The 22,608-nt window shown below is 42.9% G+C and overlaps 1 protein-coding gene across 3 annotated transcripts; it reads left to right on the plus strand.

The window, feature by feature from the left end:
• Window positions 1-1,716: 1,716 nt before the first annotated feature.
• On the plus strand, window positions 1,717-22,380 carry LOC135400779 (glucose-6-phosphate 1-dehydrogenase-like). 3 transcript variants are annotated; one of them, XM_064632690.1, is made up of 12 exons: window positions 1,717-1,808; window positions 11,149-11,238; window positions 14,351-14,388; window positions 15,860-15,968; window positions 16,256-16,473; window positions 17,249-17,407; window positions 19,186-19,311; window positions 19,410-19,503; window positions 20,016-20,232; window positions 20,615-20,820; window positions 21,193-21,362; window positions 22,148-22,380. In XM_064632690.1, exons 1-12 carry the CDS (start codon window positions 1,788-1,790, stop codon window positions 22,230-22,232), a joined length of 1,533 nt encoding a protein of 510 aa, XP_064488760.1. In that variant the 5' UTR covers window positions 1,717-1,787; the 3' UTR covers window positions 22,233-22,380. The 3 variants fall into 3 exon arrangements, with proteins under 3 accessions (XP_064488760.1, XP_064488758.1, XP_064488759.1); XM_064632688.1 differs by lacking the exon at window positions 1,717-1,808 and having other exon boundaries at window positions 10,777-11,238; XM_064632689.1 differs by lacking the exons at window positions 1,717-1,808; window positions 11,149-11,238 and adding an exon at window positions 11,367-11,464.
• Window positions 22,381-22,608: the final 228 nt, after the last annotated feature.

Here is a 22,608-nt window from a genome sequence, read left to right on the forward strand (position 1 = left end):
AAGAAAATAAAATGAGGAAGACATTGTCGGCGATGCATGTACGCAGCCATTCGGCAAACGCTAAATCACGCTTTATCACGATGTAATGACCCACAACGGACAGCTAAACTATACGAACCATTACATCTGTCCCGGACGTCACGCAGGCAATTCAATAACCGACCGTGGCCGATTTCTGGAAAAGGGAGAGGACCCGAACAACATAATGTAGTGGAAGCAATTACATACGGGTGGTTGATAGAGGTGCGTTATCAGTGTTATCGGTCTAATAATTTCGCGGAGCTGCCCAGGAGGAAAATAACCTCGATCTACCCGTCCATTCGTATACGTACTTTTAGGGTGGCCGCTTTTCACGCAGAGACTGGGAGGTGACACGGGTTCGAATCTTGTCACCGGCTGTGCTGTCTGAGGGTTTTCCCTGGGTTTTCCGAAGACTTTCCAGACGAATGTCGGTACAGTTCCCCCTGAAGTCGGCCCAGGACGCATACTAACCGCTCTGTCGCCCATTCCTTCCTGTTGTCCTCTCTCCATCTGTCCACGTCTGTACGCCGCTCATAGCCACAGTTGCTTCGCGGCCCTAACGCGGAATAAAAAAAAAATTCCTACGTACTTGCACTTTCAGTACATTGGGTACATGGGAACTGACAGTTACGATCAAACTAATCTGGATTAAAATTAGGTGGGATCATATGATGTGAACATTAATTGTGTTCAAGGGCGCGCGCACCGGGAAATCGCTGTCTTTCACTGTTGAGCAGATAAGATAATGGACGTCGGCATATCTTTCGGTGACGAATGCAACTCGTTGCATTCATCGGCACGTGAGAGGCGGTCTGCGATATCCCACGTAGACATCATCAAATATTTAAAAAATATATACAGGAAGATAGACCGTCAATACGACTGCAAGCTATCACGGCATATCTCGTACCTCGCACATCACGGTGTAATTATGTAATTGTGATTTTTTTTTTTTTTTTTTCATTTTAGCGCCGGGAAGCAATTGTGGCTATGAGCAGCGTACAGGCGTGGACAGATGAAAAGAGGACAGCAGGAAGGAGTAGGGGTTAGTGTGCGTCCTGGGCCGACTTCGGGGGAACTGTGCCAACATTCGTCTGGAAAGTCTTGTGGAAAACCCAAGGAAAACCTTAGACAGCACTGCCGGTGCGGGGGTTCGAACCGTGTCGGCGTGGAAAGAGGTTATTCTAACCACTATGCTACGGGAGCTGGTGTGTGAGATATTGCATAAGCGTTGTTGTTTTCCGTTTTTCCATATGTTTTGAACTGGACCTATACTGGACGTGCTTTCACTCGCTGTGCGTGCATTTTGAAGAGCTCTGAAAAAAAGATAAAACGTGTCCGTGGAAGACAACGCCTCCTGGCCTCCTGTTACAATAGAAAAATGTCGCGCGTATTAAAAATAAATGCTGGCTCGCTCTCGACATACTCCTTCTCATAGAGATAATCATACCCCAGAATTATACCATTCATAGCAGATACTACGTCAAGAAGGGAGGACACTTCCTCCTCGGGCAGCTCCTGCTAGTGCGTCACGGAGTCCATGCATCGTGCCATCACAGCCATTTCTCCCATTCTTTCCGCGGACTGTTTACAGGCCCCCTCCTTTTTCTTTTTCGAGGCACCCAGCGGGTTCTCCCTGAAGGAAGAGTGACTCGAAACAAGTCAGGCGCGGCATTCTTGAGAAGTTCGCCACGGCGGGCAGCCCAACGCTGAAAAAAAGTTTACGCTGTCCGTTGTGTCAGTGCCGGCGAATAACTTCAGTCGCAATGGTGAAGTCAGCAGCTCAGGTGAGCGGTATTTGAATCAATAAATATCGAGGTAGAACAAAATCGTGATGCTCATTGGGGGTCTGAACTCTGGAAGCATTGCATTGAGTAGCCTGTGGTATACTTGCAGACCGGACCCTAGCGCACTACTGTGGAACGCGCGACTATTTAGTATTTACGGGAAAAACTGATACTATATTTGTGATTGTTATTTACCGTTTGTATAATGCCCGGAGAGAAACTGATACATACAAAGCGAGTGTTGCGCGTATCTCTCATTACGATCGCGTGTAAAAACGCCCTTTGCTCAGACTAATGGTGGTTTGATGCTTGTCGAATTACGTGCATTTGCTTGAATTCTCATCACACGTGGTCAGAGTAGTTGTAGCCGACATGCGTGCATTGGCACTTTGCCAATAAGGTATAGGCCAGGAAGCTCGTTATGTGTCGTCAGAAGTCCAAGTTCGGCGCATGATATACGCGGGTGCTTATCTGAGAAAGGATAGTTTTCCCATTCTTTTCATAGAAACGATAGAGGAAGCTGTCAAAACCAAGCTTAGCCACGTGATGTCACCCACTTCAGAGAAACAGGGCGATTAGCTAATCATATACTGTCTGAACGGTTATCGTGAGCACTTTCCTATATCTATTAAAACTCGCTATTAGGATACAGGACGTCCACCACACCCTGCAAATCTATTTAAATTCATCTTTATGTTCAATTTATTACGATGGAGGAATACATAGTCACCCTGCATGATATGCCGCCCTTGATGATGTCCGTACCTAAGGTGATGTAGGTGTTTCAACTCGCTTTTCAAATCCACGTGTGTTTTTGAAGTCGGCCTGAGGCAACTGGTCTTTTTATTTGTGATATACCCCCGATGTCTGATGACACTGCAAGCAGCCACCTCCTCCTCCTCTTCTTTTTTCTAGTTTCCCGCTAAACACGCGTCGTAAAGTAGCCCAGTGTTCTTATATAGAACCTATCTTTGTACCTATAATTAGTACAAAAAGTGGGTAGTTCTTCGTTTCAAAGCCTGAAAGAAAACAGAGAGCAGAATTGATTTTAAGCACGGCGGCAACCTGCTCACCTGGAATACCACAATAGCGGCTATCTGATATCTAGGATAATTACACAGGGTGTTTCACCTAACGTGATAAAAATTCTAACTGGCGACGTACTCGCCGGAGGATTGTGGGGCTTTCGGCAATTACCTTCTGGAAACTTTTGCTACCATTCAGGAGGGTTTTGGACAATTTTTAACTGTGCGACATTTGTTTTCTTTAAATTGAACTTTGAAAATTTTCCAAGCGACCCTCACATTTTTTAAAACAGAAATATGAAGTCATCCCCGGATAACCACAGACCCAAGAAGAACTATGCACAGTATCGCAACAGAAACAGTCGAAAAAAAAAAGTAAAATTTCCGCAATTAGCCCCCCTCCCCTTTCCTTTACCTTTCTTTGACCTTGATGCTGGTGGAAACCGTCTTATCGCAAAGAAGGCAAAACAAATGAAGGTGGGGGCCACTTCCTCCTCTAGACGCACATTTCGCGCGCGCTTGTTTGCGAAAATCAAGCAGGCAGGGCTAAAGCGTAATTTTTTACTATTTGCTCTACTATTTCTGTTGGAATACTGTGCATAGTTTTTGTTGGGTCAGCGGTTACCCGTGGAGGACTTCATATTTCTGTAAAAAAAAGAAAAAAAGCGAGGTTCGCTTGGCAATTTTCAAAGTTCAATTGACAGAAATAAATTTCCCGCAATTAAAAATTCTCCAAAGCCTTCCTCAATGGTGGCAAAAGTTTCCAGAAGATAATTGCCGAAAGTCCCATAATCATCCGGCGTACGTCGCCAGTTAGAATTTTTTATCACTGTATATTTCGTTCGAATTTGCTGCATCCAAGGTAATAGTACTGATAATTCGGTATTGATTGATTCGATATTGATAGATTCGATATTGATAATTTGATGTTGATAATATTGATAATTCATGGCTTTATGTCAATATACATTATATTTCTCATCAACCCCAGACCATGGGCGTTCCCAGGAATTATTCCAAGGGAGGCAAAGGCGTGCTACCCTTCACACCTTTTCCCGGGGACGGACGCTGCGGACTGTGCGTGTGTTCAGAGAGATCCATATTAGTATTATGACACCTGCGAAAAACTGTGACGACATATGAATATAGCGTGCACTATGTTCACAAGTGACGTTGAAGCTCCAGGGCGGACGAGGTGCACGGCCCCTCTTGCCCCCTTCACGGACAAGCCCCAGACCCCCAAACACTCCCTCGGAGATCTTTTTTTTTGTAAAAAAAAGGAAGACCTGTCGAGAAAGTCGGAAAAGCCAGCCGATACGGATGTCAGTCACACACCAATATATAATTCCAACACCCTCTTCAAAACTGGATTTTGTAACCCATCCGCGTGAGATCTGAAGAGGTGGCAGCCCTAAATACATCATATTTGCGGCAACAAGGGTGAGCGATGTGTCTGCGCTTCGCATATATCAACGCGGTCAACGTCAGAGGGCAGTGTGACCGGACCGTGACTGTGGCCAGACCGAGCTGTCCCGTAAACAATGTCTACAGATGAAAGCCTGATTGCTGCCGTCACACCTTTGATGTTTTCGTGGAACTTGCAGTCCTTGATCCGTCCTAAAAAAGAGGGCAGTAAACATTCAAGGCTGTCGAGCGATAAAACATGCTAGCAAATGACAAAGTAACCCACTTGCCGCGTAGTTAGACGGGGTAACGAATGCCTCATATAGGCATAGCGGGCCGCACTCGTGTAAACCTGCAGGGTGGTTGGAGTGATTATTACACTTATATGTATCGAATTGCTGTCATGTGTCTAAATAACAAAGCCACTATCACCCAGTATATGCTGCACAGGAAAGAAAGACGAGGGAGAGGGTGCGAGTAAGCCGCTCGTCTGGAACCAGTGCTCCAATGGAACCAGTGCAGAGTGGAATTCATCGCGCTAGTGATGTGAGAAGGCGGCCCGCCAATAACTTAACACTACACCAATATAGGTGGCCAAACCCACCAGAACGCTTTGCTCGTTCTGTACAGAGTCATTTGCGTTTTCGCAATGAACGGTGGCTGCAACGTAATTAGATAACACTGCCAGTACCAGGTTTCTTCTTATCCAGTTTCAAGTAGTACATAGGTCTAAATTGCCGTAATTGTAATTACAACGCGCTGTTCAGAGAAGCAGCGTCGAATGCGATGCTTTGAAAGATGCTGCCAATTGGATGGTGGCTATTTAACTATTCTTCGCGATGAAAAGCCGTAAGATCTCAGAGCCCCGAAAACAGGCTTTGGACAGACAAGTCTACAAGCAGAGTTGTGCCGAGGGGTTGCGAGAGAGGCAAACATCCCACGATTCCAGGGGGGCGCCTGGACAGCAGGTATCTCCAGAGACGTTTGGGGGGCACCTCTAAAAAGTCACTGACTTTAGGTATCCCCAAGGTCTGGGTCTGGGTTTCGATAACAAAGCGAGAGTCCAGATTGTTTTCGCTGTACAATTTAGAATTTTTTTTTTCTAAATCACTTCTCAGTTCTCACAGCCGTCGCCAGAATGTTTTCGTAAAGCTTTGACGTGCAGAAACATTTACGCAACGAAGTAAATTACCAGCTGTACGTGCATAGCTAAAGATGAAGAGCATACATATGTTACAGGCAGAACGCAAAACCGTGCATTTTATTAAATGACTAAACGATTACAGGCATCTCATGAAATGCTCGTTTCGGTCAGACATTTAGCAAAATGCCCTCCCCCCCCAAAAAAAGGAAAAAGAAAAGCCAGGCATTTCGTTAAATGCCCGTTCGCGTCGGGCATCTTGCAAAATACTTCGGGAGTGCTATGGACAAGGAATGGAATGCAAAGAATGATTGAGTAAAAAGAAGAAACACATGGATAAATTGGCAGCACCAACGTGGAAGCCGGAACACAAAGGAACGCCGTTCCTTTGCGTTCAGGGTTTGAGTTTCAGGGAAGATACAGGACGAGAAGAAGACACGACAGACTCTGAGTCTGTCGTGTGTTCTTCTCGTCCTGTATATAGCCTGCCTACTCATGTTATGTTCATCGAGTAAAAGAGCGCACACACATACATTGTTGATGTTGATGATGAGATGGGCGATTCTACGGCCGCTATGATGAGTAAAGTCTCTGTCATTGCATTCCAATATCATGCACATCGTAATTATTCTATATGATCGCTCTGATACTTTATTATAGCTGTCGCCTTTTGTTTCTTTGTTTCTTTTCTTTTTTTTTTCTGCGCACATCACTCGTTGGAAAGTAAGTCTATATGATCGGATCCTATAGACTCGCTTTCCAACGAGTGATGTACACACACACACAAAAAAAAAAAAAAAAAAAAAAAAAAGAAAGAGAGAGAAGGCGACAGCTATATTAAAGTGTGAGAGCCGTCATATCGAATAATTACGATGTGCATGATATTGGAATGAAATGACAGAGACTTTACTCGTCATAGCGGTCTTGATACCATTTTCGGGCTACCGATAAAACACACTACTTTTCTCAGAAAGTAGTCAAACATGCAGACTTTAGATCCCCCCCCCCCCTCGGGAAAAATCCTGCATCCGTCCCTGGTAGTATAGTCGTGGTACAATACCAGTTCACCAGTTTGCCATGCTGGAAACGAGAACCACAGCAGACGGGATTAGTCGGGAATCCCAGGCTGTTTTTGCCTCAATCAGCGAAGACAAGTGGCACCTCCATGGCAACGCAAATTGTACGCGTAAATAATGAGAAGGTTGTTTATGCGCTCATTCTAATGGAACAGCAAGGGTCATGTTGTTTACAATGCTTGCCGTGCAATGGGCTTCATTTGAGTTCTCCTTGTCCTTTGTCTTGGCCACCGTAAGTACGCACTCGATGCATGGTTCGTGCGTAGCTGTGATGCATGTTTGTCAAATTGGGCCTATTTACGATTACGAAGCTTCGAAGGGTAAATAGGATGTGCACCACTCTATAGTACAGCACTGTGTACGGTGACTTTACTACACTCTAAGAAAACAAGGAGTAAAATGGGGGTGTAATTGCAGCTTCTAGTCCTCTATACTGCAATTACTCGCATTTTAGTCCCCTAGTCCCGACGATTTACTCCCCAGGACTGCAAATTGTCACTGAACTGAACGCAACAGTCTACGTAAATGTGAGCTCTTGGTCAATCTGATGGCATAAGGCTGTATAACTCAGCCACCACTTAGAAATTTTCCACCCACGCAGAGTAAGAAACAGTTAGCACTTCTTTCTTCGCAAATTGTGCCCTATGTATGTCGCAAGATTTTGTATCACTCGATATATCACTGCTGACGATTTGATTCAAAGTATTTTCATGTATGCACACGAATTATGTACCTGGGACTCGTAGAACAGAGCGTGAAATGCAGTCTCCGCTCTTTGTGGCACTCATTTACTGTCGTGCATTTACTCCCGAAAGGAGTCTACTTTTTGTGGCAATGCATTTAATCCCCAAAAAGAGTAAAAGAACTCCATTTTTTCTTAAATTGTAAGGCTAATTTAGTATGAAACCCACGGATGAGATGATACTACTTAAAATTGAGCTTGGTATATTTCGTCAGTGCGAAATACATCGCCAGTTGATCTTGGTTCAAAGTTAACCAGCGTTGGTGAAACCGGGGCAAAGTCACCGCTTTTCCATTCCACGCGGAGACTGGGAGGCGGGTTCGAACCCCAGCTCCGGCTGTGCTGTCTGAGGTTTTCCCTGGGTTTTCCGGCAGACTTTCCAGACGAATGTCGGCCCAGTTCCCATTGAAGTCTGCCCAGGACGCATACTAACAGCCCTGTTCCCCACTCCTTCCTGCTGTCCTCCCTCCATCTGCCCACGTCTGTACGCTGCTTTATAGCCACTGTTGCTTCGCGGCACTAACACGGAATTGAAAAAAAAATCCATGTACCACACGTGATGTGAACATTGAAAACGACCGTAAATACGAACACACCGTGACTTAATCCCATCCTCTATCATATACTCGTAATACCGTGTACGAAAGCACCTTCGAAAGAAAACCTTCACGAAAGGTAGTTCACGCTTCCGCGAAAATGCAAGCAGGGCGCCAATAATAATAAGGAATAATATGACACCCATTTTCCCCAAAATGACAAGTCACACCACTCCCAACCGGAGGCGAGGAAGTTACTTTTATTTTGTAGGGTATTACCATTGCGCATTCCAGTTTTGGAAGGTAATGCCAAGTTTGGAAATGACAAGTCACAGCACTGCCAACCATGGACGAGGAAGTTACTTTTATTTTGTAGGGTATTACCATTGCGCATTACAGTTTTGGAAGGTAACGCAGGTACTTCACGCTTCCGCGAAAATGCAAGCAGGGCGCCAATAATAATGAGGAATAATATGACACCCATTTTTCCCAAAATGACAAGTCACAGCACTCCCAACCAGAGGCGAGGAAGTTACTTTTATTTTGTAGGGTATTGCCATTGCGCATTACAGTTTTGGAAGGTATTGCAGGTAGTTCACGCTTCCACGAAAATGCAAGCAGGGCGCCAATAATAATAAGGAATAATATTACACCCATTTTTCCCAAAATGACAAGTCACAGCACTCCCAACCAGAGGCGAGGAAGTTACTTTTATTTTGTAGGGTATTACCATTGCTCATTACAGTTTTGGAAGGTAATGCCAAGTTTGGAAACGACAAGTCACATCACTCCCAACCGGAGGCGAGGAAGTTACTTTTATTTTTTAGGGTATTACCATTGCTCATTACAGTTTTGGAAGGTAATGCGAAGTTTGGAAATGACAAGTCACAGCACTGCCAACCAGAGACGAGGAAGTTACTTTTATTTTGTAGGGTATTACCATTGCGCATTACAGTTTTGGAAGGTAATGTGAAGTTTGGAAATGAGAAGTCACAGCACTGCCAACCAGAGGCGAGGAAGTTACTTTTATTTTGTAGGGTATTACCATTGCGCATTACAGTTTTGGAAGGTTATGCAGGTAGTTCACGCTTCCACGAAAATGCAAGCAGGGCGCCAATAATAATAAGGAATAATATGACACCCATTTTTCCCAAAGTGACAGGGCACAGCACTCCCAACCAGAGGCGAGGAAGTTACTTTTATTTTGTAGGGTATTGCCATTGCGCATTACAGTTTTGGAAGGTATTGCAAGTAGTTCACGCTTCCACGAAAATGCAAGCAGGGCGCCAATAATAATAAGGAATAATATTACACCCATTTTTCCCAAAATGACAAGTCACAGCACTCCCAACCAGAAGCGAGGAAGTTACTTTTATTTTGTAGGGTATTACCATTGCTCATTACAGTTTTGGAAGGTAATGCCAAGTTTGGAAACGACAAGTCACACCACTCACAACCGGAGGCGAGGAAGTTCCTTTTATTTTTTAGGGTATTACCATTGCTCATTACAGTTTTGGAAGGTAATGTGAAGTTTGGAAATGACAAGTCACAGCACTGCCAACCAGAGACGAGGAAGTTACTTTTATTTTGTAGGGTATTACCATTGCGCATTACAGTTTTGGAAGGTAATGCAGGTAGTTCACGCTTCCACGAAAATGCAAGCAGAGCGCCAATAATAATAAGGAACAATATAACACCCATTTTCCCCAAAATGACAAGTCACAGCACTCCCAACCGGAGGCGAGGAAGTTACTTTTATTTTGTAGGGTATTGCCATTGCGCATCACAGTTTTGGAAGGTAGTGCAGGTAGTTCATGCTTCCGCAAAAATGCAAGCAGGGCCCCAATAATAATAAGGAATAATATGACACCCATTTTTCCCAAAGTGACAAGGCACAGCACTCCCAACCAGAGGCGAGGAAGTTACTTTTATTTTTTAGGGTGTTACCATTGCTCATTACAGTTTTGGAAGGTAATGTAGGTAGTTCACGCTTCCAGGAAAATGCAAGCAGGGCGCCAATAATAATAACGAATAATATGACACCCATTTTTTCCAAAATGACAAGTCACAGCACTCCCAACCAGAGGCGAGGAAGCTTGTTACATTTATTTTGTAGGGTATTACCATTGCTCATTACAGTTTTGGAATCGTCATCACTTACTTGTTGTTGTTGTTACTTATTACCTTAACGTAATCGGTAACTGCGGGCTTACGACAATGCGTGAAACAAGCCAAGTAATGAGTAATGCCATTACTCGTCCAAATGTTAATGGCATTACGTTACTCATTACTACTCTGCAAAATTAAATGGATTACATTATGATTTAATGCATCACCGGTAATCCACTACTTTGTTATTACTCCCCCGATCCTTGCTCTCAATACATGACACCCGCTCCATTCTCTCACCCATAAGTGAAAGGATAGTAGTGGCATTAAACGGAGCGAGGATGATACTTCATTAGTATGCATCTGTAAATTATGACCGCACGTGGGGTACTTAGTATAAAATAAGCTGTGAATATAGTTCGCGTAGATTTTTGGCAGGATACCGCAGTCATCTGACACGATTCACAACGTTGACAACAGCAAACAACACAAATAAATACTGTGCAAATTGCATATCAATAATGTTCCTGAAACTAAATAGCAAATTGTAGCATTAAAAAAAAAAACGCTCAAAATAATTCCAAAAACAGGGTGAAATGAGCACAAACACCAAAACAATTTTGTTTATAGCTTTCTGCTTGTTGTGGAGGCGTCCAGCTGCGAATTAACCAGCTGGTTGCCGGCAGTGATCCCGCACACGAGGAATAAATATTCGATCGTTTCGACAATGTAGGTACAAAATTGTGCAAGGAAACGAAACCGTAACTTCCTAGCTATCACACTATACCAACACTACGACACTACCTCGGAAACGCTGACCGAGGAGGAAGACGACGTGACCAGCATCGTCCGCGTGGCCGCCTTCAAAATTCAAGCTGTCGGGCCAATACCGCCGTCGAAAAGTAAGTGCGCTCTGTCCGACATTACACGCCTTCTCAGAGATCGAACTAAATCGATTCGGTCGTATATCTGCATAACAAGGCAGGGCCCAACCCAAAGTACGGTGTATCGTGCTCTAGCGTGAACCTGTCTGCGAAAAGAGGTCGGCCTATTTCAGCCTGCTCGCTGCTTGCGCTCACACGAAACAACGACAGTCGACTGACGTCCGCCGTCGAGAGCGGTTCTGTTGGAAGCGCTTCTTTCCCTCTCGCCGCACTTCTTATCGCCGCAGGGAACATCCCTCGCCGAATGCAATATTAATCCTCAAACTGGGCTGCTCGCAGAGTGATCAGTTCGTCGTTAGGCCTGACGCTCGCGCGGAGGCAATGCCACAGTCTCAGGCTTTTCCACCGTCTCTCTCTCCGCAGTGCATAGCCCTGCTCAAGGAATCGATTCTGCTGATCGAAGAACCCGTACAGGAGCAACAGGCCCACACATTCGTCGTCTTCGGTGCTTCTGTAAGTTTTGATCAACTGTTTGTTTACCAACGTCGGTCCATGTTGCGTGGCCGAGTAAAATTAGCCGGGCGTACTTCCACTGCTTCTCCTGAAAACAGCGGCTAATACGTCATATGGCGTTTCGGTGTCGGCGTCTCACGCGTCTCGGAGTTGAAATCTCGCAGCTAAAGTGCACATGGGTTTGTTGTGGAAGCGAGGCACTGTGTTTGTGGTGTTTGATTACGGGGTGAGATATTACATCTTCATTGTCTTATCTCTAGCGTGTTCAGGAGCCAGAAATGTGTTTTTGTCGTAAGTGTAGTACATTATTGTTGTTCGCACGTGGTGCTGGACACACGTTTGCCATCCACGTGTGTCATTCGCGCATTCATCAAGTTGCACATACGTAGGAATCGGGATTTCGAGCTTAAAATATGCATAACTCATTCGCATACTACCGCTTAATGATCCCAGGAGAGGACCCTTGAAATTTCGAGTGTTGCACAACTATTGTCGAGTTTCCGAAGTAGCGCCTAAAATTGGCGGTACATACATACGTATTGTCGAAGCTACTAATTTCTCTGATACAGTGTTATTGTCAAAGCCTCTTTTGGAAATACTATCCCACACTTTGTGGTGCTTTCTTGGCTGAGCCATTGGCAGTAAGGGCTCAGCATTACCAAAATTTGAATACAAAATTTCATATTGGATCTGGAATTCAAATTGTATATACAATTATTTGCTCCAGTATTAGAAAAAATCGAATTATCACACAGCCTGATTGTAGATATCCCTAATGCATGTTATATACCATCTCTAGATAACTTTAAGGTCATTGCCATAAAACAAATTGCCACTCCTATTAGTGACCCCTTCAGTTATGTTTGCAACCGGGTAATGTTCATAGGGATATTCCCCAACAAATTAAAGAAATCACAGGTAACTATGCTTAGTAAAGGTCGCAATGTGGATGATCTACCAAAAATATTAGGACGACCTGACAGTGCAACAGTTATAGACATGCCACGACACTTCGATAAATGACAGTTCATATTCTCATTCCATTCTGCAATGTGCAGTACGAATGAGACGTACTGCAGAATCAAAATGGTTTACATGGCAAGTAATTTTGGAAAAGCACAGTGCATCGTCCTTGTGCACAGATATTCTTGATCCAAACTTCTGACAAGGCTGTTCTAGTTGTTTCAGTATTTTTGCACATTGAAGTTTACAATTGTGTGAATAGTAACTTTAAAACTAAAGTGAATATGAGGTGAACAGTTACATTCCCAAAGTAAATGCAAAGCCAATACAGAACAAACATGTTTTTCAGTATATATACCGAAATACAACATATCTTTGTGATATTTATGTGCGGCCGTGTCGTGTGAAACAGCTCTTACTTTCTTTGAAAACCTCCTCTTCTGGTATTTTTGGGTTTACAACTACGGCTTTGGAACTGTTTGAACAGATTTGCTCTGGAAGCAATATCGATTCAAAATTTGAATACAAAATTTCATATTGGATCTGGAATTCAAATTGTATATACAATTATTTGCTTCAGTATTAGAAAAATTCGAATTATCACACAGCCTGATTGTAGATATCCCTAATGCATGTTATATACCATCTCTAGATAACTTTAAGGTCATTGCCATAAAACGAATTGCCACTCCTATTAGTGACCCCTTCAGTTATGTTTGCAACCGGGTAATGTTCATAGGGATATTCCCCAACAAATTAAAGAAATCGCAGGTAACTATGCTTAGTAAAGGTCGCAATGTGGATGATCTAAGTGATTACAGACCAGTTTCACTGTTACCTATTTTATCTAAAATTATAGACAAAATTATTAATACGAGGTTAGTTTTATTTCTCAGAAACACACTATCATGTGTGACTCACAGTACAGTCTCCAAAAGGGGAAGTCCACTGAGTTGCCCTTACTTCAGATTATAGCAAATACTGAAAACTGGTTATATACAATTGGCTTCTGTTTTTTTATCGAAGAAAGGCATTTGACTCTATTCAACACAAAATCCTTATTGAAAAGCTACCATACTATGGTATTCGCGGCATAGCCTTTTATCTCTTCTGTAGTTATTTGTCCTGCAGATTACAATCCGTCAGAGTGCATGGATACAGGTCCCTATCTCATGAAACAAAACACGGTGTTGCGCATGGTTCAATAATAGGTCCAGCTTTATTCTTACTGTACATAAATGATATCATATCAGTCCCAAGAATAACCTCATATATAGTTATGTACGCGGGCAGCACCAGGGTATTCTTCACTTCCCATTCATTAAAACCACATATCCACAGAAGTTAATAAATATTTTGATGGATTATGAACATGGTTAACTAGAAATAGATTAATTTTAAATATATAAAGAAAACCAAAAGTATCATATTTAGAGCTAAAAATAAAGTGATCAACCCCACGTTCTCAATCAAAATAAATTCCATCAACGAAGAAAATGTCAGTAGAATAAAATTCCTCGGGTGTTTGGTTCCAAGAGAACCTTCCTTGGAATTCACACGTTGAGCTTGTCTGTACAGACATCTCTAGAACGCGTCTAGAATGGCCATTGGGGCCATATACCGTATAAAAAAATTTTCTTCCTGTACAGGCAAAGAAAAGTGTGCACTTCTCCCTAATTTCCTCTAGACTATTATTCTTGTTTAATCTGGGGAAACACAACTGTGACTAACCATACTAAGCAGCACATACTTAAAAAATGCTGTTCGCTATATTTCAGACATAGCTCCACGTGCACACACAAAATCTTTTTTCAAGATGGTCGTATGATTGTAAATGTGCAGACGAAACTCTGTCACGATTGAAGTTCTTGTTGTGACTTGCCATTCAGTAATTTGAGGCTTCTATGTGTGTTGCCAAGGAAGTTTTGGTTTGATTCTTGGTCCATGTATTTCTGAGATAACTGGGAAGATGGTGGCTAGCTGGTGAAGAAAACCTTGAGCTTGACAATATGTAAAAGACTAACATATACATGAAGGCTTTGTGTGTGTTTGTCTTTTACATGTCCTCAGGCACAAGGATTTGTAGCACCATGTATCCCTATTGTGTTGAGACGTGTACTTATACTTCGATAACCATGTACATTTCTAGGGCGACCTCGCAAAGAAGAAAATTTACCCAACGTTATGGTAAGGCTACCATGTTACAATGTTACCATGTTAGGGGGCCGAGCATAAGTATTTGGGTCGAGCTGCCCAGTCAGCTACCTGATGCTGTTGGCTGAATTCAGCATTAGAGCTCTTTCTTATCAATTAGACATCCCAGGTGCATATAAGTTGGGTTTCTATTCCTCCACTCGATTCGTTCCTGGGCTTTCCTGATGGAAAGGGTTACGACTAATATAAAATGTAGGAATGCAGATATTTCGCTAGCTTTGATACAAATATCTGCATGGGCTGCTCAGCATAAATTTTGTTATATTTCAGAACATACAATAGCAAAGTGTTTTCTCGAATTTGATTGCACATTTTTGTTCTTGGTTATGCTACACCTTAGCCATTTCGATATGGTGTTTTGCGTTTGGGCTGTGCAAATAGTACTGTTAAAACCGGAGGGAATACTCATATACCTAAATCACGTACTGAGCGAATATTTGCATAACCAAATACGTGTCATACACGGGTTCAAAGGTTCTTTATTGAAAAGTACACTGAAAAACGAATACAAAATGGAGGGCAAGCCCTGTTTTTTGCAGTCCCCAATAGCACACTTTATATACGCGCTATCAGTAAGCAGTGATACAAAATACACGCACTACGAAAAGACTAAACACAATTTGTTAAAATGTGAACTCATTAAGACTTAGGTACAGAATATATATTACCCATCTGGAAAGATACATACTTGCTATATGAACTGTCGAAAGTTAGTTAAGGATCTGAGATGTATTGGTAAAGAATTTCCAAAGTTTGGAGCCAAAATAAGACGTGGAATGAATGCCAAAGTTCATTCTGGGTGGACGCAGGAGTAGCATGGCAGTCTGACGATGTAAGGTGTTTGAAAATCATTGATTGAAATCAAACGGTCTGAGACCGTACCGTGATACAATTTGTGTACCAGTAGCACAACATTATATAGAGGGGTAAATATCTTGAACAGACAAGCAATGAAAGGCAAAAGATGTGGAATCATAATTGGGCATGGACGGAATAATCTGCAAGACTCTCTTCTGGATACTAAATAGGGGATTAAGATTACAGCAATAAGTAAGACCATACACACATCATACACGTTTGTTACATCTCTAAGACATAATGGCATAGTATGTTATGTGAATTTAGTGTGTGCTATACCATAAGAATTTCAGTAGGGAGAGGTAGTCTATGCCTACAAAGTGAATACAGGCCAGAGAGAGGGTCTTAGTTTGAACGAAACTGATATGGTCATTCCCAACATAAATTTTTGTGCAAATAACACATAGGAAATACCTAGGGAAATGCAGCTTGTACTTGTAATATGGGCAGATGGATCTTCGTATGAAGCAGCATCCACTTTGATTTATGCCTTCTCTTCTGGGCTAACAAGTGTGGATTTGGAATAGAAAAATCTGAATATGTGTGCATCCCAAGTTTATGTAGATTGACACTTCATTATTTGTAGGGCACTCTACAGAGATGGGCTCCTGCCACCACACACAAGGTTCGTTGGATATGCCCGAACAAAGATGGCATTCGATGATCTGAAGTCACGAATTGATCCGTACCTCAAGGTTTGTACCTGTGTATACTCTTATCACTACAGCACCATGTGCTAAAGCTCCCAAGAGTTCAGGACAAATACACGGAAATGCTCTACGGTGCTTGCGACCAGTATGGCAGCTGTATGTGTGTAGCTTCACTAAGTGTTTTATAGACTCTCATTTTGTTACGTTGAATGTGTGCTCGTATAAATCGTCCTGTTTTGTTGTCCACATAGTTGCAGAGTACTGCTTTCACAATGTGAGCTTGCTATAAGTTATGTTTGCTGTTTGTTCATAAGTGCTGTGCTACTGAACAGGTGAAGGAGGAAGAAAAGGAACAGTTCACGAAGTTCCTGGAAGTGAATAGTTATCTGTCTGGAAATTACGACGTGCCAGAGGATTTCGAAACCCTCAATAAGGAGATTAAAAAATACGAAGGAAGTGCCTCTGGAAATCGTATGTTCTACCTGGCACTTCCTCCAAATGTCTTCGAAGTTGTGTCAACCAACATCAAGCGTTGTTGCATGAGCACAAGGTACGTAATTTTGTATTTCCTTTCTTTTTGTGTGTTTTTGTTGTTACTCCGTCATTGTGCACCTTGATATTTGTTTTATTGATAAGAAATAGTATATATATAGAGATAAAATAATGAATAAGTGAGCCCCTCAATACTACCCCAGATTATATAAACCACAGGACAAGGACCCCGCAAGTGACCTTCCCGAAATTTTCATAACTTCGTACGACAATCGCCAGGAGACGAGCTCCTGCTCAACTATGATGTCATTCAAGAAACCTACATAAGCCATAGCACAAAGTCATTTACCTTTATCCTGACGAAGGAGGAGCTTCCTCCGAAACGTCGATAATCTGCATTTTTGTAACTTTTTAAATCTAAGAGCTAATTATTTGCGTTAACTAATGCATTAAACTACTAACTGTTTTACTTCCTTTCATGTAACTTCAGTCTCTGGCTCACTTATTGATTATTTTATATTAACTCGCAGCTTTCAGACACTTTGTCTTTGCACTTGATATATATAGATATATGTTTGTAAGTGCTCAAATGTCGCCATGCCAGTACTGGACAGCTGTTCCGGCCTTATTGGGCCATCGTCAGCAGTATGCAGGCAGGCAACGTTTCAGCGGATGGCGTTCTTTATACACGCGTTATATATGTCGTCAGACCTTTTAGTGTGTTGTGAAATATGTAACTGGTGATTCTACTTGTGCAGTGGAAAGACCAAGTTTTGCAGTACTTGTCACGAAAGCATTACTGGTAGTATATGTAGTTACGGGATTGTTTTCAGTGGCTGGACACGTGTGATTATTGAGAAGCCCTTTGGCCATGATTCAGATTCATCAGCACAGCTCTCAAACCACTTGGCTTCTCTGTTTACGGAATCTCAGATATATCGTATTGATCACTACCTTGGCAAAGAAATGGTTCAGAACCTCATGACTCTCAGGTAAAACAATCCACATTTCATTGACCATGTTGTTTGTTGTTGTTGTTCACGTTGCAGTGAAATGCTCGAAGTTCTTGTACCACACAAATCTGACTTGACCTGGTTGGGTTAATGATTCATGTGGGAAATAGTGTGTGCATGTCAGATATTTTCTTGGAATGTAATTTTGTAAACAAGTCTAGCTGTGTGTAGCAGCCACATCTCCCAGATCCCATTTTTTCAATTACGTCCGTCGATTCAGCAAACATAGGAACGAGGACAACACAAGAGACACGCTACACTTTCAACCAGGTTTATTACAGTAACAAGAACTGTGCAAGGTGGATTATGTACCAACCTGCCCATATGCTAACGAGTGTTTTCTATACATGTTTGCATAAGACAGCTGCCGGACCTGAGATTTCTGTCCCACATTGTAGGACACAATAGCTACTGTAATTTGGGATGTCTTGACCGTTGAGAGCCCCATACCTAAGGCACCAATTTTGATTTGAGTGCCAAGCAAGGGTCATCAGATCCAGGAGGAGGAGAAGGAGGAGGAGGAGGTGGTGGTGGCCTAGGTGAATGAACTAATGTTACTCAATAACGTAGTTCCCGCCATTATCCACACTCCTTCCTCAATAATGCTCCTTGTGAGGAAAAAAAAAAAAAAGGAAAGACTTATTGAATAATGGAAGTTGAAGAAAAGACACCAGGGCGTTGTGAGGCTTGTGTCTACCGAGCTGGAAAACTGGGAATTATCAGGGAATTTTGACGCGACTGGAAAACTCGGGGGATTGTCAGGAAATTTGCCAAAAAGCAGCTAAAGTCAGGGAAAATCGCAGACAAGAGAAAATCACGAGTGCCAACTCAGCAGTTGAGCGGCCATGCCACTATGACAAGCTCAGAGGCAGAAAAGTAGGGCAGCCTCACTAATACTCAATAAATGATCTGTTTCTTATGAGGGATCTGTATCAAGACGTAGCAGTGGACACAAAGTTCCCTTTTGTTTTGGACATGGAATTCGCTTTAAATGATCATTGAAAAATTAGGAAAGTCTGGGAATTTGAAAGCTGCAACTTCATAGACACTCTGTTCTGCGTTTTATTGCCTCATCTGCCACAATGAAAAAAAACAAAAAAAACAGAACGTTAGACCTCTCAAATCGGTTGCAGCGTTAATGATGTCATCATCACTGGGACAGTGGACACCATGCAGTTCCTTTTTCGTAGTGGGAGATGTACTGGGTCGGAGTCTTGCATGAACAAAAAATGTCACAGAAAATAAAAATAAACCTACAACGAGCTGAGCCGAGCTTTCTTAACTTCATTACGTCTTTCCTTCATTAGATTCTTTTGCTTAAACTTTAGGGAATGAGGCAATTTTGGTACAGATATCGGAGCCATGTGTGTCCAGCGAAGAGGCATTCCTGTCGCGCCAGTATGCTGCTACGCATTCAGCCTCTGGCAAGCTTCAGTTCGTTTCAAATTTGCGACTCATTCTAGTCCTACAAAAATCCTGCCATTACCTGAAGAAGAGCAAAAGGAACAGCCCAATAACCGCTCCACAAAGATAACGCTGTGCGGTTTGTGCTTGGTGTGCGAACGAAAAATTCCCCTAAAATTTGTGAAGAAGCGAGTCTACCTTAATGCAACAAATATTGCAAGTGTTTATGTTGTCTAGGCCTACACTCAATCGGACAAACTGTTGTCTGCGACATCGATGTCACGACCTTACTCACCAAAAGAGCGACGTTTTCGCTGCATGGTTGCAGTTAAAACACTGAAGTGTGTTTTCAGGTTTGGGAACCAGATCTTTGGGCCAACATGGAACAGAGACAACATAGCAGCGGTTGTGATATCCTTCAAAGAGCCATTTGGAACGCAGGGGCGAGGAGGGTACTTCGACAATTTTGGCATCATCAGGTAATGCAGGTGAAAGAGACCTTTTCTTAGTCGCTCGCAACTTACACGCCCGTTGGCATCTCAGGGAAGAAGAGTGATTGTTAAATATCTCCCCACAGAGACGTAATGCAAAATCACCTCCTGCAAATCTTGTCACTTGTGGCGATGGAAAAGCCAGTTTCCACTAATGCCGAAGATATCAGAAACGAAAAGGTAAACGATCCTGCTGCCGTGTCTCACAGACCCAAAGTGGAATTTCCGATTTTAAAGAAGCACTAAAATGTGAAAATTTCTCCTCGCGGAATAAAAGATGCCATTACCTTGATGCAACACGAAAGACATTATCTCGTTGGTGAGTTAAGCGGGAAAGGAACCTAACTTCACTGCACTTTCCCTCTTCTGTTCCCCCGAAGAGGCTCGACAGTGTCTGGGCAGCCTACCGTTGGTCTATGCAAGATGATTTCCTGCAATGCATAACCACTCTATCTGCACTGAAGTGTTGCACATCTTGAGAAAAAGGGAAGAGAGGATGGTGTAAAGTGCACTTCTGTTCATGTTAATTTTTGAAAAAAAGTAATAGACTAATCCTGTTTATTGTGAAGATAATGGTATCTTTAATTCCACTCAGATAAATTTTTGCACTTTTATGCCTCTTGAACTTCACGCGTCTTCGGTTGATAATTTACCAGTTTGTACAGATCTAAAGCACATGCATGCCTCTGCAGGTGAAGGTGCTCAAATGTGTTTCCCCCATCACAATGGACGACGTGGTTCTTGGGCAATATGTTGGCAACCCTGAAGGCAAAGGCGATGAACGTCTGGGGTACCTGGACGATCCCACTGTTCCCTCAGGATCTACGACTGCGACTTACGCCACAGCTGTTGCCTATATTCATAATGAACGGTGGGATGGTGTCCCCTTCATCCTGCGCTGCGGAAAAGGTGTGGCTGTGATGCATGCCCGAGCTGGACGTTGTGCATACAAAACCACAGGAAAATAATGCTGCAGGGGGCGCTAATTAATTGATAAGATAAGTCTAGTTGGACAGATTTTAAAATACCGGTCTGAGGGCTCGAGTGCCAATTGGAAAATTGTGGAGTGCCTCCAGAAATACCCAACCGATGTGTTTTGCATGCACATTTTATGTCGCATCAGTGTCATATTCTTGAGCGCAGTATTGAAACGTCCTATGCTACTCAGATGCTGTCTGTTTATTGTGCTGTCTGGGTAAGCAGTGTACAGCCAGGCGAACGTTGTATTGGATGTCTCGTAAAATTGCTTACCCTTCATTTCTTCATATCATTCTTTGTACTTGTTTCTTAGCCTTGAATGAACGAAAGGCTGAGGTGCGCATCCAGTACAAAGAAGTTCCCGGCGATATCTTTAATGGGCAGTGTAAGAGGAATGAGTTGGTGATGCGGGTACAGCCAGGCGAGGCCATCTACATTAAGCTCATGACCAAGAAACCCGGGATGTCCTTCGATGCAGAAGAAACCGAGCTGGACCTCACTTATGGAAGCCGTTACAAGGTATGCTGCGTCTCACATGAGCAAATGGGATGGCTTATGGGTACAAAATACAAAAACAAAGTCAGACGAGGCACTGCCTTGGGGAAATTTAAAAAAAAGAATAGATGCATAAAGTCAGTGGCTGAAATGTATATAAACTATCATCTGTGCAGCTAAAACATTCCTACCTAGAAATGTTAACCCCTTATTTGGAATAGGGACCAATGAGGTAGCTCCACGGGCAGTGGGTTAGAGAAGGAAATGGGGCAGCTGCATATACAGCTGACATACTCACATAGCCTATTTGAATCAAAAGTTGCATCAAAGAGTGATTCGGGTGAAACTTCAATCCCATTCTGAAGCACTAATACTGTATTGTCGTTTCTTTTGCAGGGTTTGATTATGCCTGATGCATATGAGCGTCTGATTATGGACGTGTTCTATGGAACCCAGATCCATTTTGTGCGCAGCGATGAACTTGCGGAAGCTTGGCGTATATTTACCCCTCTCCTTCACCAAGTGGATCAGGAGAAACCGAAACCAGTGCCTTACGTCTATGGAAGGTATTGGAATTGTTTTGAAGCGTATTTTTTTGTTTGTTTGAAAGGCAGGCAGTCTTTAACTTGCGGCTCGCAATCCACAAACTGACCAGGCACAGAATGGCTGGCACACTCCAAGAATATTCAACCTTGAAAAAAAAAAAGAAAGAAAAGAAAACACTGCATTGCTGTCGGTTACTTCGTTGACAGTCGGCTGCTGCAACAGTACGACCATGTGCTCTATTTTGTGACGTGCAATATTGTAGTTAAGCATAGGTGCATGGGTTTGCTTGAATACTAGAGTTAGTCACTGTGTAACGGAGTTCTCTTCACCGGCAGAACTAGAAAAGTGTTCAAGTAGACTCTCCAGGTTCAGCTGTACATAGGCCAGGGACTCTGCCCCCCCTCCCCCCGGATTACCGTCCAGAAAGGCCGAAAAACACCACAAAAGCAAAGGATGTGGGTGTCACCCCACGTTATCCCTGATAAACGTAAAAAGCAGTTGCATCGATGTAAGCCTCTGTTGAAAGTTTCACAGCAAAGAGGGTAATAGAAGCGGAGAAAATGGGCACTGCGGAACTCATGGGGCGCCTTGCTCAGGAGTGTGTCGAAAAGCTCGTCAAGTATGACACATAGAGGAATAATTCTTTTCTTTCCTCAGTATTGTAGTGTGCAGTACAATGTGTCCATGATGTAATGAACCAGATCTATGAAAGTGTCTCAATCGCTTCGCTTTAACCTGCTGTACCAGCAGTGTTTGCTGCAGTGAATAATTTGTCTCAATGGAACGTATTGCTATAATTTTTCAGTCGTGGATTCAAGGAAGCAGACGATCTTTGGAAGAAAGTTGGATTCAAATTCTACGGCACATACAAGTGGACCAGTGCGACGTAGCGGTGTCCCTGTTGGAATATTGTATTAAAAATGCCGGTTGTTAATATTTACTGTATACATCACAAATTGTTCTGTTCCTATGTTGTGTACTCCTGGTGGGTCTCAGTGTGAGATACTGATTTTATTAAAACCTGTCGTAATTGTTAAAGCTCCCAGTGTGTTGTGACAGCTGCATGTGCCTCACCATAGATGCCTTTCTCGTAGCTTTTTTTTTTTTTTTTTGGACCACTTGTTCTTTGCACTGAGTGCAACACAGGAAACATCTAAATGAATAGCATTGGTCTTTGTTCACGTTCACGTCATATTCTAGTGGCTCTCCAGTGAACCACCCTTGCGCACACCAAAACAGATTGCGGCGGAGTTAGCGCAGTGTCCC

Source organism: Ornithodoros turicata, chromosome 7, assembly GCF_037126465.1.
Source record: "Ornithodoros turicata isolate Travis chromosome 7, ASM3712646v1, whole genome shotgun sequence".
NCBI lineage: Eukaryota > Metazoa > Arthropoda > Arachnida > Ixodida > Argasidae > Ornithodoros > Ornithodoros turicata.